The sequence below is a fragment of the Eleginops maclovinus genome, chromosome 7 (assembly GCF_036324505.1).
Source record: "Eleginops maclovinus isolate JMC-PN-2008 ecotype Puerto Natales chromosome 7, JC_Emac_rtc_rv5, whole genome shotgun sequence".
NCBI lineage: Eukaryota > Metazoa > Chordata > Actinopteri > Perciformes > Eleginopidae > Eleginops > Eleginops maclovinus.
In genome coordinates, this window is record NC_086355.1 from 1,508,750 (window position 1) to 1,522,900 (window position 14,151).

General features: G+C 43.0%; 1 protein-coding gene across 12 annotated transcripts in view; it reads right to left on the reverse strand.

The window, feature by feature from the left end:
• Positions 1-2,086: 2,086 nt before the first annotated feature.
• caska (calcium/calmodulin-dependent serine protein kinase a) overlaps positions 2,087-14,151 on the reverse strand; it is a 109,708-nt gene continuing 97,643 nt past the window's right edge. For 2 of the 12 annotated variants that reach the window (XM_063888070.1, XM_063888066.1), the window contains 11 exons: positions 13,508-13,576; positions 12,183-12,251; positions 10,684-10,719; positions 9,251-9,292; positions 7,769-7,965; positions 7,377-7,492; positions 4,901-4,981; positions 4,734-4,814; positions 4,413-4,615; positions 4,195-4,278; positions 2,087-3,188 (listed from right to left, as the gene is read on the reverse strand). In XM_063888070.1, coding sequence (XP_063744140.1) covers positions 3,012-3,188; positions 4,195-4,278; positions 4,413-4,615; positions 4,734-4,814; positions 4,901-4,981; positions 7,377-7,492; positions 7,769-7,965; positions 9,251-9,292; positions 10,684-10,719; positions 12,183-12,251; positions 13,508-13,576 — 1,155 coding nt within the window. In that variant the 3' untranslated portion in view covers positions 2,087-3,011. The remainder of the gene's footprint in view (positions 3,189-4,194; positions 4,279-4,412; positions 4,616-4,733; positions 4,815-4,900; positions 4,982-7,376; positions 7,493-7,768; positions 7,966-9,250; positions 9,293-10,683; positions 10,720-12,182; positions 12,252-13,507; positions 13,577-14,151) is intronic. The other 10 variants (XM_063888073.1, XM_063888069.1, XM_063888077.1 and 7 more) reach the window with 8 other exon arrangements.

The window sequence follows — 14,151 nt, forward strand, 5'->3', positions numbered from 1 at the left end:
CCGTTGGATGTGAGTAGTTCTGTTCTGACTGATCCGGAGCAGGGCGAACCAAACGCTGGACCACGTGGTGTATTTTTTCTAAATTGGAATCAAATATTGCTGTTGAACTCTGGACTGCTCGGTGACTGCGGGGAACGCCCGTTAATCTGCGGCCTGTTGGCCTTTAATGTGGGATTATTCTGAGGCTGAAAAACACCAGCTTCATGTGGGGGATTTTCTTCAGTGTGACATTATTCAATCAGTGAAGTATGTCAGGAAGGATGAAAGACAAAGTTAGTACATTAATGAAACCTCCAGAAATAGTAGGTCAAAAAATATGGAAAAACCAAACATTTAGAACGTTAAAATAGTCATAGTGTCGTCGATGGACACTATGAAAACAATCCTAGGTCAACAATATGAAAAAGGTCTTGGTGAAATATGCTGATGGTCTGGTAGCTTTTCCAGCCTGGAGGTCTACAGTCTGGTCCCTGATGTCCTCAGACAGCTCCTGGGTCTGGCCCCTGGTGGACAGGTTGGACTCGGATTGATCCTGTGGACAGGTGTCCTCTATCCAGGTAAACAGGGGACATCAGGAGTCCTTTCCTGAAGCCGGAGGACTTCTCTATCTGTGGGAGCCAGAACTCTCAGGTCCTTGTTTCACACAGTTTTTATTTACATGTTCTTTTGGATTTTCTGTCTCTGAACAAAGTCACGGAAAAGTACATTTAAAATCCAAATTCAGCAGGAAGAGGAACAGCTGGGCTTTGTTCAGACGCTCTGGGATTGGATGACAGATAAAACCTTTATTCTGAATACTCCCTTTGATTGGAATCACAAAATATATAGAGGTCAGCCGAGAGCCCCGGAAAAATACAGGCTGGTGTTTGAAGCAGCGAGACTCCATTTACTGAAACGTTGAAGACAGTTGTAGGGCTGTTACTCATGACTATAACTTTACTAGTGATCATTTGCAGGTTTGATTTATTATGTCTAAAGTGATGTTTTTAAATGTCCAACAGTCTAAAACACATTTTAAAAAGCAACATATTTTCCCATTTCAAAATGTGTAAGAAGTAAAAACAGTTGGCAGTGAAATGCCTGATTGATTGATTGACTAAATATTGATGGGTTTGCTCAGTTTTCTGCCCCAAAATTAAACAAACTGTTAGGATACAGAACTTTGTATCTGACCTAAACACCAACAAAGGCACTCAATTTAAGGATGATTACTTTGAGTTGTATCGTGTATAAATATCCGCTTATTGCCCCCTACTGTGCATCATCTCACGCCATTATCAATACTTATTATTCTGATGTCTTTGCATGTGAGTCTTGGATATGTAGAAACCAAATATATCGTTTGATAATAACCTAATTCATTATGCTAATTATGCAGAATATCCTACAGATTTTAGGTTGATCACTGCTCACTGTATTTTACATTTCCTGGACACTAGTTTTAAATAATATACCACTTTTAAATTGTGTGATGTCAATAGCCTTTTATTTGTCAGATAGTTTAAATAGTTTACGGTCAACTTTCTTTCACTCCTGCTCTATATTATATTTTGAGATGTATAGTTGTTGATGTTCTGCTCTTTTTAATGTCTGATTATGTGCAATTCTACAAGCTGATCCCAATTAGGGATTCATAAAGATATCTGATCTGATAGAGGAGGCTGCAGCGTACCCTCTGCATCTCGTTTAGACCTATACTTCCACCGTATTCGATGTAAATGTTGCTGTATTTTGAACCGTTATTATAGCTTTAAGATCCTTTTTCATCAGTGTTTTCTTTTGATCGTATATACTTGTTTGTGTCGTGCTGATATGAAAGAAGAGCCACTGCACGCTTCACTTTTCCAACACAAGAAAGGAAATATATTTATAAAACTGTCGATACTGAAGAGCTTTGATCATTTACACAGCGGCAGTCCGTAAGTCCATGATCCTCCTCCTCCTCCTCCTCTTCCTCGTTCCTTGCTCCTCCTCCCGACAGAATACAGAATGAAATCTCTGGCCTCCATTCAGACATCAACACTCCGCGACGTCACGTTTCAGAAATGGCAAATCATTCTTCAGCTTTATGTAAATGACGAATGAAAACTTTTATTCATTTTATTTTTTTACAAACACATCTCACTACATGATCATTTTAGTTATCCTTTATTTAGAAATCTGTGGTTTAGAAATGTCACCTGAAATGCAAGGGATGTGCATAGGTGTCAAGTCATCGTCCGGTAGGTGTTCTTTATTTTTCTTGCGCCTGTTTTTGCTTCCCTTGGCTGAGCTTCCAAACAACTGGAATGTTTTTTGATTTTTTTTGTAATATAATATATATAGAGAGTCTTCTTCTGGAGGTTTCACAGAGGGACACTGGGAACACTGACTGACAGCATGGAAGCTTGCACATGTCCACATGCATGATCACCTCATTCAAGTCTCTAAAACACTTATGGATTTATTTAGAAGAGACAGTACCGGGGGGGGGGGGGGGGGTGATTGTACCGAGGGTTAGCTTGCAACATTGTGCAGCTTAGAAAAGAACCAGAAGGAATAATGTGAGTGTGTGTGTGTGTGTGCTGAACACCCTACTCCCTTGAAGAACTACAACACCCAGCAGGACTACAACGTCAGGGTGTCAGTACTGTCTCTTTAAAACAAACGTCTACAGAGATGCTGCCTCCTAGCTAGAACAGACATGACAATATTCACTTTAGTTTTTTATACAACACGAGGACCGGGTCGCGTGTCGGGGCGAGACAGAGTCCAGAGAGAGAGAGAGAGAGAGAGAGAGAGAGAGAGAGAGAGACAGAGAGAGAGAGAGAGAGGAGCTTTGATTCACAGTTTGCCGAGGGGTTCGGTGTGCAGAGAGAGAGAGAGAGAGAGAGAGAGAGAGAGAGAGAGAGAGAGAGAGAGAGAGAGAGAGAGAGAGAGAGAGAGGTTTCCCGTCAGAGTGTTTTGACTTGTTTCTTTGAAGAGGGAATGATGGGAGTTTTGCCCGAAGGTGGAGCGGGACTCTGTGGAGGTCAGTAGACCCAGGACACGGGCACCCACTGGCTGGTGGTGCAGACCAGGTCGATGGCCTCCTCCAGGTGCCGGATGGTCTCGTCGATCTCGTTGTTGATGATGGTCTGGTCGAAGTAGTGGGCGTAGGTTTTCTGCAGGATCTCCGACTCCTTCTGCAGCCGCTGGAGAGACTCGTCCTGCAGGAGGAGGAGGAACAGAGGGGTGGTTAGACACCGATGGAAAGAGCCGTGCATGCAGGCTGTTGTTGTTTTCCATGAGTAACTTCTTCAGCTGCTCTCTAAAGTCAAAGACTTCTCTATTTTACTGAAGTAACAGTTTTTACTTCTGTTTGTATATATTTGTAAATTGCATAAAACTCTCGAGGATATTTAATACTTTAAATGATGAAATGTATTCTTTTTTGCTTCTTTTGTCTTATTTAATCACATTGTGGTATTGCAATTCATGAGACATGTATTGCACACATCTCTTAAGTTAACCAGCAGATGTACAGTGTGCACGGCTCTGGCAGAGAAGGAAGTGAAAGGGGGAAAACAGACAGGTGACTAAACACTACAACCATACAGAGAAGCATAGGAATACACACCCACACACACACACACACACACACACACACACACACACACACACACACACAAGTCAGGCTTTACTTACAGGCAGCGTTCGACACCACCGTGGGATCTGAGAGCCAGAGACACAAACTCATGCAGCATGCAGAAATAAAGCAAACCAACGCAGAGAGGAGTGAGACACACGAGAGGAGAGACGTGTAGAAAGTGACGGATCGAAACTCGCCGCGATGTTAATTGGCTTGATGGCTTAATACAGATTAGAGGTGAAATCTGCAGGAAATGTGAAACGAACACCTTTTTTCAAAGGAAAAATCAAACCTGCTGCTCCTGGCTTTATTTTCTATTTACTATCTCTATTCTGTTTAACACTGAGTCCCAGTGAGACAGGTTTTTGTGTATTTTCTGCACCTATTTGTTCTTAATGAAGATATAACCTTTGAAAATGGGTCATTATTATGTGTTAAAGGCTCATTTATTCCCTGAGCAGCTGCTTTATTACTTACTTTATTTAGAGGATGTGGTGCTTGGGTCGGGGACTGTTTTCTGCGGCGGATACGAGTGTATGTGAGCCTGATTAACCTGCAGTGTGTGTGTACAAGGTGTGTGTTACCTCGTTGATGCCAGGCGTGATGGTGGGAGCGGCGATGAAGACGACGTACGGGGCGAACTCCGCCGTCCGAAGGACCTTCAGGGCCTGATGGATAACAGGTGTTAGATTTCATGAGGGTTTTTTTCATATCTGCACACACACTCACAGTTCACCTCCACACACACTCCCACTAAACCTCCACACACACTCCCACTAAACCTCCACACACACACACACACCTGCGGCTCCACGTCCAGGATAGCGATGTGTCCCTGCTGGTGGATCTGCCGGATGGTCTCCAGCCGGGTGCCGTACATGGCGTCCTCGTGGCTGCCGTACTCCAGGTACTCGTTGTTGCTGATGTCCTGCATCATCTGGTCGTGGGACACGAAGAAGTAGTTCTTCCCGTTCTCCTCGTCCTTCTTTGGAGGTCTGGTCGTGTCTGTGGGAGACCGGGACAGATATTATTCCTGAAGTATGACATGACGCCCGACCGGCGGCACGCTCTCTGGGACCGGAGTCAGGCCTTTGGAGCGGGAGACATTGATCATGTGACTTACGGGGGATGGGGTAGGCAAATCTGTCGGGGTGTTTGGTGATGAGTGTGTTCTTGATGTGTCTCCTGCCAACTCCATGGGCCCCTGAAACACACACACACACACACACACTGAGTAAAAAAGGCTCTGAACACACCCCTTATCCTGCTGCCTCTCCACACAGAACTCACCTAACAGAACGAGGGTTTTCCTCTTGAAGGCGGGAAGCTTCACCACCTCTTCATACGTCACCAGATCTAGTTGATCGAACACTGTCGGGGGAGAGGAAGAGGAGTAGAGTGAGAGGAGGTGATGAAGACAAACAGCAGGAACTACAGAAACATATGGAGACTATGAAGAGGAAGTACGGTCAAAAATAAAACAGAAAATCACTCAAGCCTTCGACACATTCCTGCATTTTAACCGCACCATTTTGTCTCTTGCTCTATTTTACTTCTATATTTCTTTTTCAGTCTTCAGTTTATTATATATTGCATTGAAGGAGGAAACTCTGACTTCAGATTTTAATAATCTAAGCTGCAGTTATCGTGCATTTGACCAAAGAAACCTTGGAATTCTTGTATATTTTTTATGTGGAGGCAGTGCTTGTGTGTGTGTGTGTGTGTGTGTGTGTGTGTGTGTGTGTGTGTGTGTGTGTGTGTGTGTGTGTGTGTCACGTGTACTGCACACTGTGTTCCCAGCTGCGGAAACCAAACCCGGGTGCTGACAAGTGAAATACAATACCCACAATTCACTGGGGCAACAGCAGGCTATGAAAGAAGATCCTCTACTAAAGTCAAAGTAGAAATCCTACTGAATAAAAACACGTATTTATAAAGTCCTTCAATAGAAATCCTACGGAAGGATTACCTAAATAGGGTTGCATTTTGTCAAAGTGGAGCCAATTTAAGATTTAAATGACTTTCTTTTCATATTTTAATGACTTTATTGTTTAACTGTTGAGATTTCTCAGGGTCTTTAAAAGGAATACTTAATATTTCGCTCCCTGTTGCATGTATGATCAAATGGATAAAGAATAAATACTGCTTCATTATAACGGCATCATATAATATCAACCTAAAGGAATTACAAACTGCATTAAATAATGATAATCCCTTAAAAGTACATTACTTGTCACTTCATTGTAATAAGGTTGAAGTAAAGTATGTCCAAATAGACATGAAGAACAGTAATTGAGTAAAGTGGAGATTTGTTTAGTTCTGCACAGTTTCATGTTCCCTGTTATATTTGACCAAACTTGGATTGCAAACCACATCACACAATCTATACACACACACACACACACACACACACACACACACAAACTGATCTCCTGGTTTCAGTTTTGTCCCAGCCTCCTGTTGCTCAACGACAACAGAAACAAAACTGAAACCCCGGCAGTGACAACTGGAACAGGGAGCGTTCATTTAAAGATAAAGATATAATAAAGATAAAGAGAGGAAGAAGAAGAGAGGAAGAAGAAGAGAGGAAGAAGAAGAGAGGAAGAAGCGAAGAAGAAGAGAGGAAGAAGAAGAGAGGAAGAAGAAGCGAAGAAGAAGAGAGGAAGAAGGTGGCTGTTGCTGTTGTTACTTACATGCAGAGAGGCCGGTCAGTAGGAGAAAGCAAGAGAGATGAACAGCAGGGGTTACAACAGCAGAATACAATATCACACACACGCACACACACACACACACACACACACACACACACACACACACACACACACACACACACACACACACACACACACACACACACACACACACACACACACACACACACACACACACACACACACACAGTTTGGAATAAATGAAATATCTGCTCTATGACTTTAATACTTAGGTTAATTATAAATGTATAATTCCAAGTTATTCTTTTTTGAAATGCTTTATTGTGAAGCATTTTAAAACGTAAAGTATTGCCATGCTCCTTTTGTATTCAAACACAGAGTCAGAACACAGGAGGGATACCGTTAATAACAATGATCCAGGTCGGTTTAGCTGTGTCTTTTCTTAGGAGGGGAAAATAGATCCAGACTCCCTCAGGCGTTCAGAGGCTGCAGCGCTCTCTGATTCAAAGCTACTGAAGCGTTCAGAAACACGGTCAGAGTGTACGGGGGACACAGTCCGGTGACTCCCATGCATTCATGCTGTTACCTGTTCAACGGTTTTATTTTCACAGTTACAATCAGTGAAAATAAAACCGTTGAACAGGCCGCTGCAGAAACCCCTCCTCCTGCAGCGTGTTGCATAAAGTGTGTGTGAACATGCAGAGGCGTGCTGAGCCGAACACATTTCCCTAAATCTTCCCTGAGCTCAGATCAGATTTCTGCTGCAGCGGCAACTTCCTACCACCTGACCCTGTTACACACACACACACACACACACACACACACACACACACACACACACACACACACACACACACACACACACACACACACACACACACACACACACACACACACACACACACACACACACACACACACACACACTCACACACACACACACACACACACACACACACACACACACACACACACACACACACACACTCACTGAGATCTGCAGGATGAAGTTCCATGTGCACATGCATTTGATTATGGACTTCAAATGCATGTGCACATGGAGTGTGTGTGTGTGTGTGTGTGTGTGAGGGTACCTGCGTTGTGCTTTGCCAGGTACTTGTCTTTGTACTGCTTCTTTTTCTTGCCAAACCAGGTGCAGCTGGCCTGCTGCTCCTGCTTCGTCTTCTCCATCGCTATACATGCCACCCGCCTGCGCACACACACACACACACACACACACACACACACACACACACACACACACACACACACACACACACACACACACACACACACACACACACACACACACACACACACACAGATAAATCAATATAGTTACAGATATGAAAAAACTACAAAAATAGTCAAAAGAAAAAATGCGCGTGTGTGTGTGTGTGTGTGTGTGTGTGTGTGCGCGTGTGTGTGCGCGTGTGTGTGTGTGTGTGTGTGCGTGTGTGTGTGTGTGTGTGTGTCCTCCTCTCACCACTCCTGCAGCTCCGGTGAAGGGATGAGTCCGGCCGTGGCGTTCTTGGTGTTCTCCAGTTTTCCCTGCCACCAGTTGTGGTCGTCCTTGGAGATGATCTGGATGATGTCGCCCACCAGGAAGCGGACCCCGGCCTCTTTGCACGGGATCAGCTCGTCTTTGGACGGGTCGTACTCAAACTGAGCACGCACGTAGATCTGGGGAGGAAAGTGCACGTGTAGGGTTGGGTTTTCTGGGATTCTGGGATGCAGGCAAACAATCCAACATTTATTTATGAGGCCCAACATCTGTGCCACACATCTATCAGTCCTGAGACCCTTGCAGGTAAAAAACTCCCCCGACAAAATGGACAGGTGTTCAATAGATGTGTGTGTCTGGAAGAGGTGTGAGGTGAGCGTTAGGAGAGGATTAGAGAGGGCGAAAGAAAGAGAAGTATGACCAACAGTGTCATGATTTTAGTTTTAGTGTTTATAGCTTCTTGTTTTATTTTGAAATGTTTCTCTCTTCGTTTCTCGTCTTGCTTTACTTCCTGTTGTTTAGCTCCCCCCGATCCTCTGAGTGTGTTCACCTGTCGCCCTTGTGTTTCTGCTTGTGAGAGTGTGTGTAGTCTTGTCGTCCCTTGTGTTCCTTGTCAGTTCGTCGTGGTCGTTGTGTTTATTCAGTAACAGATTTTATTTTAATAAAGGTTGCTTTTTGTTTATATTCATTTGCCTCCCCCGTTTTATCCTGCATTTGAGTCCTGCCTTCCTTACCCCGCCGGGACAGACAGGATGAATAAGGGCTTTTGTAGATTCTATAAAAAGTACAATGCTTGAGGAGGAAATCTGGATTCCAAATCAAAACTCATGAATGCAGAAATATATACAAAACAGACTTGAATATTCCCTGAAATGATGAAGTTGTAAGTGTATGAAAGAACAACATAAACTAATTCTGTTCTCTGAGATTAATAACTGGAACATTTTTTCACATTCAGACTTTTCAATCAGCTCTAGGAACAAGACAGTCCTGCAGTTTTAAACCTAGACTCCGAATATTAACAAAAGCACTTGGTCTTTTGTTTCATACGTGTGCATTCATAGATCATGTCTGACTTTTGTTTGTTTTAATCTCTAGAACTACACAAAATAATGAACTTTTGGTCAGATCTCAAAACATTGTTGGCCCTAATCCTCTTCTGTACCGAGCTGGCTTCAGTGTACTTTTGCACATCAGCTAGCAGCTTAGTGATCATACACTGCATATATAAAGGGAGTAATGAGCAGCTCTCTCTCGGGGGACAGCATGGGGGGGGGGGTTCTGTTTCAAGGGAGGGTTTACTGAGCCTCTCCACACTCGGGGGATTACGGCACAGGCTTTGTTTACGAGTCCAAAACTACTTCAATATCTTCCTGCTTTTTGTTCATAATCTGTAAACTGGTGTTGGGACTAAAGTGTAGTTGTGTTTTTTTTGAGGGGGGGATGGGAGTGGCTGTTTCTTACCTTCACAGACAATTTGTCCTTGATTGGAGGTCTGGATTCAATCTAGGGTTTGAAAGCATCACACACATCATGCAGTAAACAGCAGTTTGGGGGGCCGAGGGGAGTGGAGGGTGAGGCGGGGATGATGGTGGGGAGACAGGACAACGAGGAGGCTTTTTTTTACACTTTACGCAGCTAATGTTGGGCTATAAAGGACTACTTTTTTACACTTTACGCAGCTAATGTTGGGCTATAAAGGAACTACAGCACGGTCACATGACTTCAGGTCACCACCGCTAAGCTAAAGGCGGCTAATGTTGGGCTACAAAGGAACTACAGCACGGTCACATGACTTCACGTCTCCACCGCTAAGCTAAAGGTGGCTAATGTTGGGCTATAAAGGAACTACAGCACGGTCACATGACTTCACGTCTCCACCGCTAAGCTAAAGGAGGCTAATGTTGGGCTACAAAGGAACTACAGCACGGTCACATGACTTCAGGTCACCACCGCTAAGCTAAAGGCGGCTAATGTTGGGCTATAAAGGAACTACAGCACGGTCACATGACTTCACGTCTCCACCGCTAAGCTAAAGGAGGCTAATGTTGGGCTATAAAGGAACTACAGCACGGTCACATGACTTCACGTTACCACCGCTAAGCTAAGGGTGGCTAATGTTGGCCCTGATGGCTTTTAGTCTCTCTTTTAGACACTGGCTCAGAACTAACTCTGCAGGTTTGTGGTGAGAGATGCTCTGTTGTGGACTCTGCTGCCATCTGCTGCTGTCAGAAGATAATTGAATGCCACATTAAGAGTGATTTTTGTTGTGTTATGGGAGAGGAAATGAATGCTATATGTATGGAAGAAGTGCACACACATAAAGACATGATGCTGGGATGACAGTTATGGAGGACACACACGTTTAGTGACTTTATATCTGACTGGGGATCAGTGATTGGGGTGAGTCTTAGACTCTGCAGGGTTTAACAATGCCTGTGCCGTAATAACACACATACAGGTGAAGTATGTTTAGGCATAGCGGTCACTAATTTTGATTCAAGGGATAATCTTAATACTATTGTAAAAGTAGAGGTCTTAAATGTTGTAGATTTACTTATTTAAGGTAAGTGTGTATTCCATTTTTTTTTAACTGTAAATTTGCGATTTGTCCCCCCTTAATCTCATAGAAAGTTCAGATTTGATGGGAGTTTTTCAAGTAAATTTACCACATAGAGCTCAGAATATTCAAACTGTTTTCTAGTAAATATCCAACTTAAATCTGGAAAATTCAGATTATTTTCCTGGATGAATGCATTTATTTTTTACCTACAATGGTCTTTTTAATGAATGTAAGTAACGCTGATGCGTTTAGTGCAGCAGAAAGAGGGTTAAGGATAGTAAACACTGATTACTGTATTAAAGGGAGGGATTATAAAGGTGAGAGAGTTATTCACCTGACGACCTTTGGGCGTGATGGTGGACGGCAGATCCTGTGAGGAAAACCATTGATGACAGAAAGAAAGGTTAAAGACACGGCTCAAGAAACCAGTTAAGGTAGCATTCTGAGAAACCATGCATGCACATCCATCTGCAGTTCATACGGAAGTCCTGAGAGGCAAGAGGGAAAATAAATCCATTTTCTAAGTCTGATTTAAACTGTTTTCTTTTCTGTGTTTAACATTTAAACGTTTGCCTGCAAGATAATCTTAATTTGGATTCATCTGTGGAAAAAGGTGGCAAAAGAAAGTTTTAGCAGATGATTTCTAATGTAATCTTAGGGTCAATAATAAGCGTTTGTTCAAGACGCTGGAGTGCAGAATGCTAAAGGCAGATAGCATAATGCTGCATCACTTGCAAACAGACCATACGTACAGTGCCTTGTGTTTGGAGTCTATAGAAGCATTAACCTGGAAAACAGAACCAGAAGTTGTGCACTAGATGTAATTATACATCCTAATCTGGCCAAAATATGAATTAAAATATAAAATGAATAACTTTATCCGGACAGAACCGACTGAACTATAAAGACCAGACTTGGAAAAAGATTATCCAGAATAGTTTTGTCTCATTTGCCTCTCAGGGCTTCCACAGTACAAGCTAATGCTCTTGCAAAATAAAAATTAACAAGGCAGGAGAGAGGGAAGTGTGAGAGCGTTCAGGGTGATCCTCTTCTGTTAGAGCAGGTCTGGCTGAGGAGCGAGCGCAGAGCAAGCGCAGCAGCATCAGCTCAGAGCGAGAGCAGAAGCTGCAGGATCAGTGTGATGCACAGCAGGGGTCCGGAGTGTGTCCCTGTCTGTGTGTGTGTGTGTGTGTTAGCATGAAGCTAATAGCACGCAGCAGGCTTCATGTGCACACCAATTTATTAACTGAGATATCGGACACGTTCAGCTCAAACATAAAAGTAGAGAAAGACTCGGGGGATTTATGGTACGGCCTGCATAATGCTAACGCTACTGCTAATGTAACAATCACAAGTCAAATTTCAAAAGATAAAAACACTACCTATTATATAACGGACAGATAGGACATGTAAAATATCGTGACACAGCAGCGGGGCAGATGTACGACTTTGCACTGGGGTCGTTGTAGGTAAAAAGATACACAGCTACATCGCAGGTAAAGGTGGGAAATTTCATTTTCAGGGTCAAAAAAACAATATTTTTGCAGGAATAAAATAAGTAATTTGGTTGTAAATTCACCACTTTGAAACTCAAAGGATATCCAAGCTTTTTTCTGGTAAAGTGAAACTTTTTTTTCACAAAAATGAATTATTTTAATTTTGGAAAATCTTGAGTTTTTTCTCAGAGTAAAACCCAGCTTCAAAATGCACCTCTTTTTAACCCACAACGGCCCTGATACACCGTCATACAAATAGGACGCACTGGGGGGTGGGGGGGGTCTGTCTGTGTTGTTTCTTTTTCTGGGTCGGTTGGGGGGTTGGGGTGGTCCTTACCAAGATAGAACTGTTAATGCTGGAGTGGCCGTTGGCAGGGGACTGTCTGGAGGTGTTGGGGGACTCTTTCTGAAATAAGACACACAGGTCAGCAGTGACACACACACACACACACACACACAAACACACACACACACAAACACACACACTTTTGTGTAGTGCTCGAAGTCGAATGATGTAATGGATTGCGTCAACAACAAACTGTAGTCATCATATCAGCCTGCAGGTCCTCACATCACCACAGGGGGGCACTACACTAACAGACACTCCTAACGTGTGTGTGTGTGTGTGTGTGTGTGTGCTGCAGGACACATGGAGTTATTAAACAGATCATTTTTAATGCAATCCCTATGCAGTCACTATTTTAGTTTTAATTGTGACCAAGTAAGAAATAGAGAAGATGAGAGTGTGTTTCTGCATACATTTAGGAATGCATCGGGTGCAGGGATGGAGGAAGTAGAAGTACTTATTCCATACTGTAGAAATTGCAAGTTAAAGTCCTACATTACTTATATTTTGCATTTATATAAATATAATATCATCAAAATGTAAAATCCTTAATAAATAAATAATACATTTTCAAAGCAAACAAGGACAGAAAGTTGACCAAAGGCGGAGTTTCGGAACGAATACATAACAGTCAAGTGAAAGGACATATCACCTTTGTGCATGCTTTGATAATTCAACGTCATTTATAGAGTTAAATGTCTCTGTCTCGCAGCAGCTGTGGTCTGCTGTCACTGAGTTTCAGCCTAAATAAAGAAAACCACAATAACAAAGTACTGGTTTTAAAATCTGTGCAACAGTTTCCTATGTCCTCAGTGCCAGATTACATTACTCCTTTCTCCCAGAATGCCTCTGACATCTGCTGGTTTGTCTCCAATAACAGTTTCCACGTCCAGGGAAGTAAAACTGTATTTACTGGAGCCTCGGAGGCAGAACTCTGCTATGCTGACATTATTTTATGTCTCAATAGCTGGCTTCTACTCCTCCTGATTGCACTTCCAGTTTCTTGCTCGTCCACGTTTATCTGTGTGCAGATATTGAACTGTAAGGTGTTTCTATTATTTTGTCTACCCCTGTAGTGTGTATGCAGAACACAGAGGGAGAGAAGGGGGAGTGGGGGAGGGTTCCGGTATCTTGGTTGTGAAATTGGTGTGCTGAATATCTGTCCAAGCCCCAGCAAACACAGCAAAACACACACGCAGCATATTAGTGTAACACACACACACACACACACACACACACACACACACACGTTCAGTAACCAGATCAGGAGCTTTTACCATCAGCAGGGAAGAGGAAGAGGAGGAGGAAGGTTTTACCTCACACGGGGAGCCCATGGTCCGGTAACTTGGCACTATTTTGAACGTGATGCTTCCTCGCATTTCCCTCTGTGGACACACACACACACACACACACACACACACACACACACACACACACACACACACACACACAGTAAATATGTGGAGTTTAGCATTTGACATATCACTGACATTTGCACAAACACACTCAACCTTAAGCACCAAGCTACATTTTGAACCTGCAGTTCCTCTAACCTCCGGCAGATTGTATAGAAGTCTATGAGAAAATGTTCCTCTGTTCTCTCTTGATATATACGTTTCCCCGATGAGTTTCTGGTCTCAATCTGTAGTTTCAAGTCTTCTTCAGTAGCGCATGTTGCTTGATTTAGTAAATGATGGTCAAATTTAGAGAAAAACAGAAGATAAAGCAGTGTGTGCTTTAGGGCGGGGCTACCCTTTGATTGACAGTTAGCTCTCTGTTTATAGAATATAAATTAAAGCAAGCTAAATAGAATAGGACAGGTATTAGTAAAGGCAAAGTGTAATGTACTATATGAATGGTTTTCTTCACAGTAACTTCACAGAAGGTGCTCCTCTGTGGGCACTCTTAGGGAGACGGCTATACATGTTTTCTAGTAATTACATTTTGTTTACTATTCATG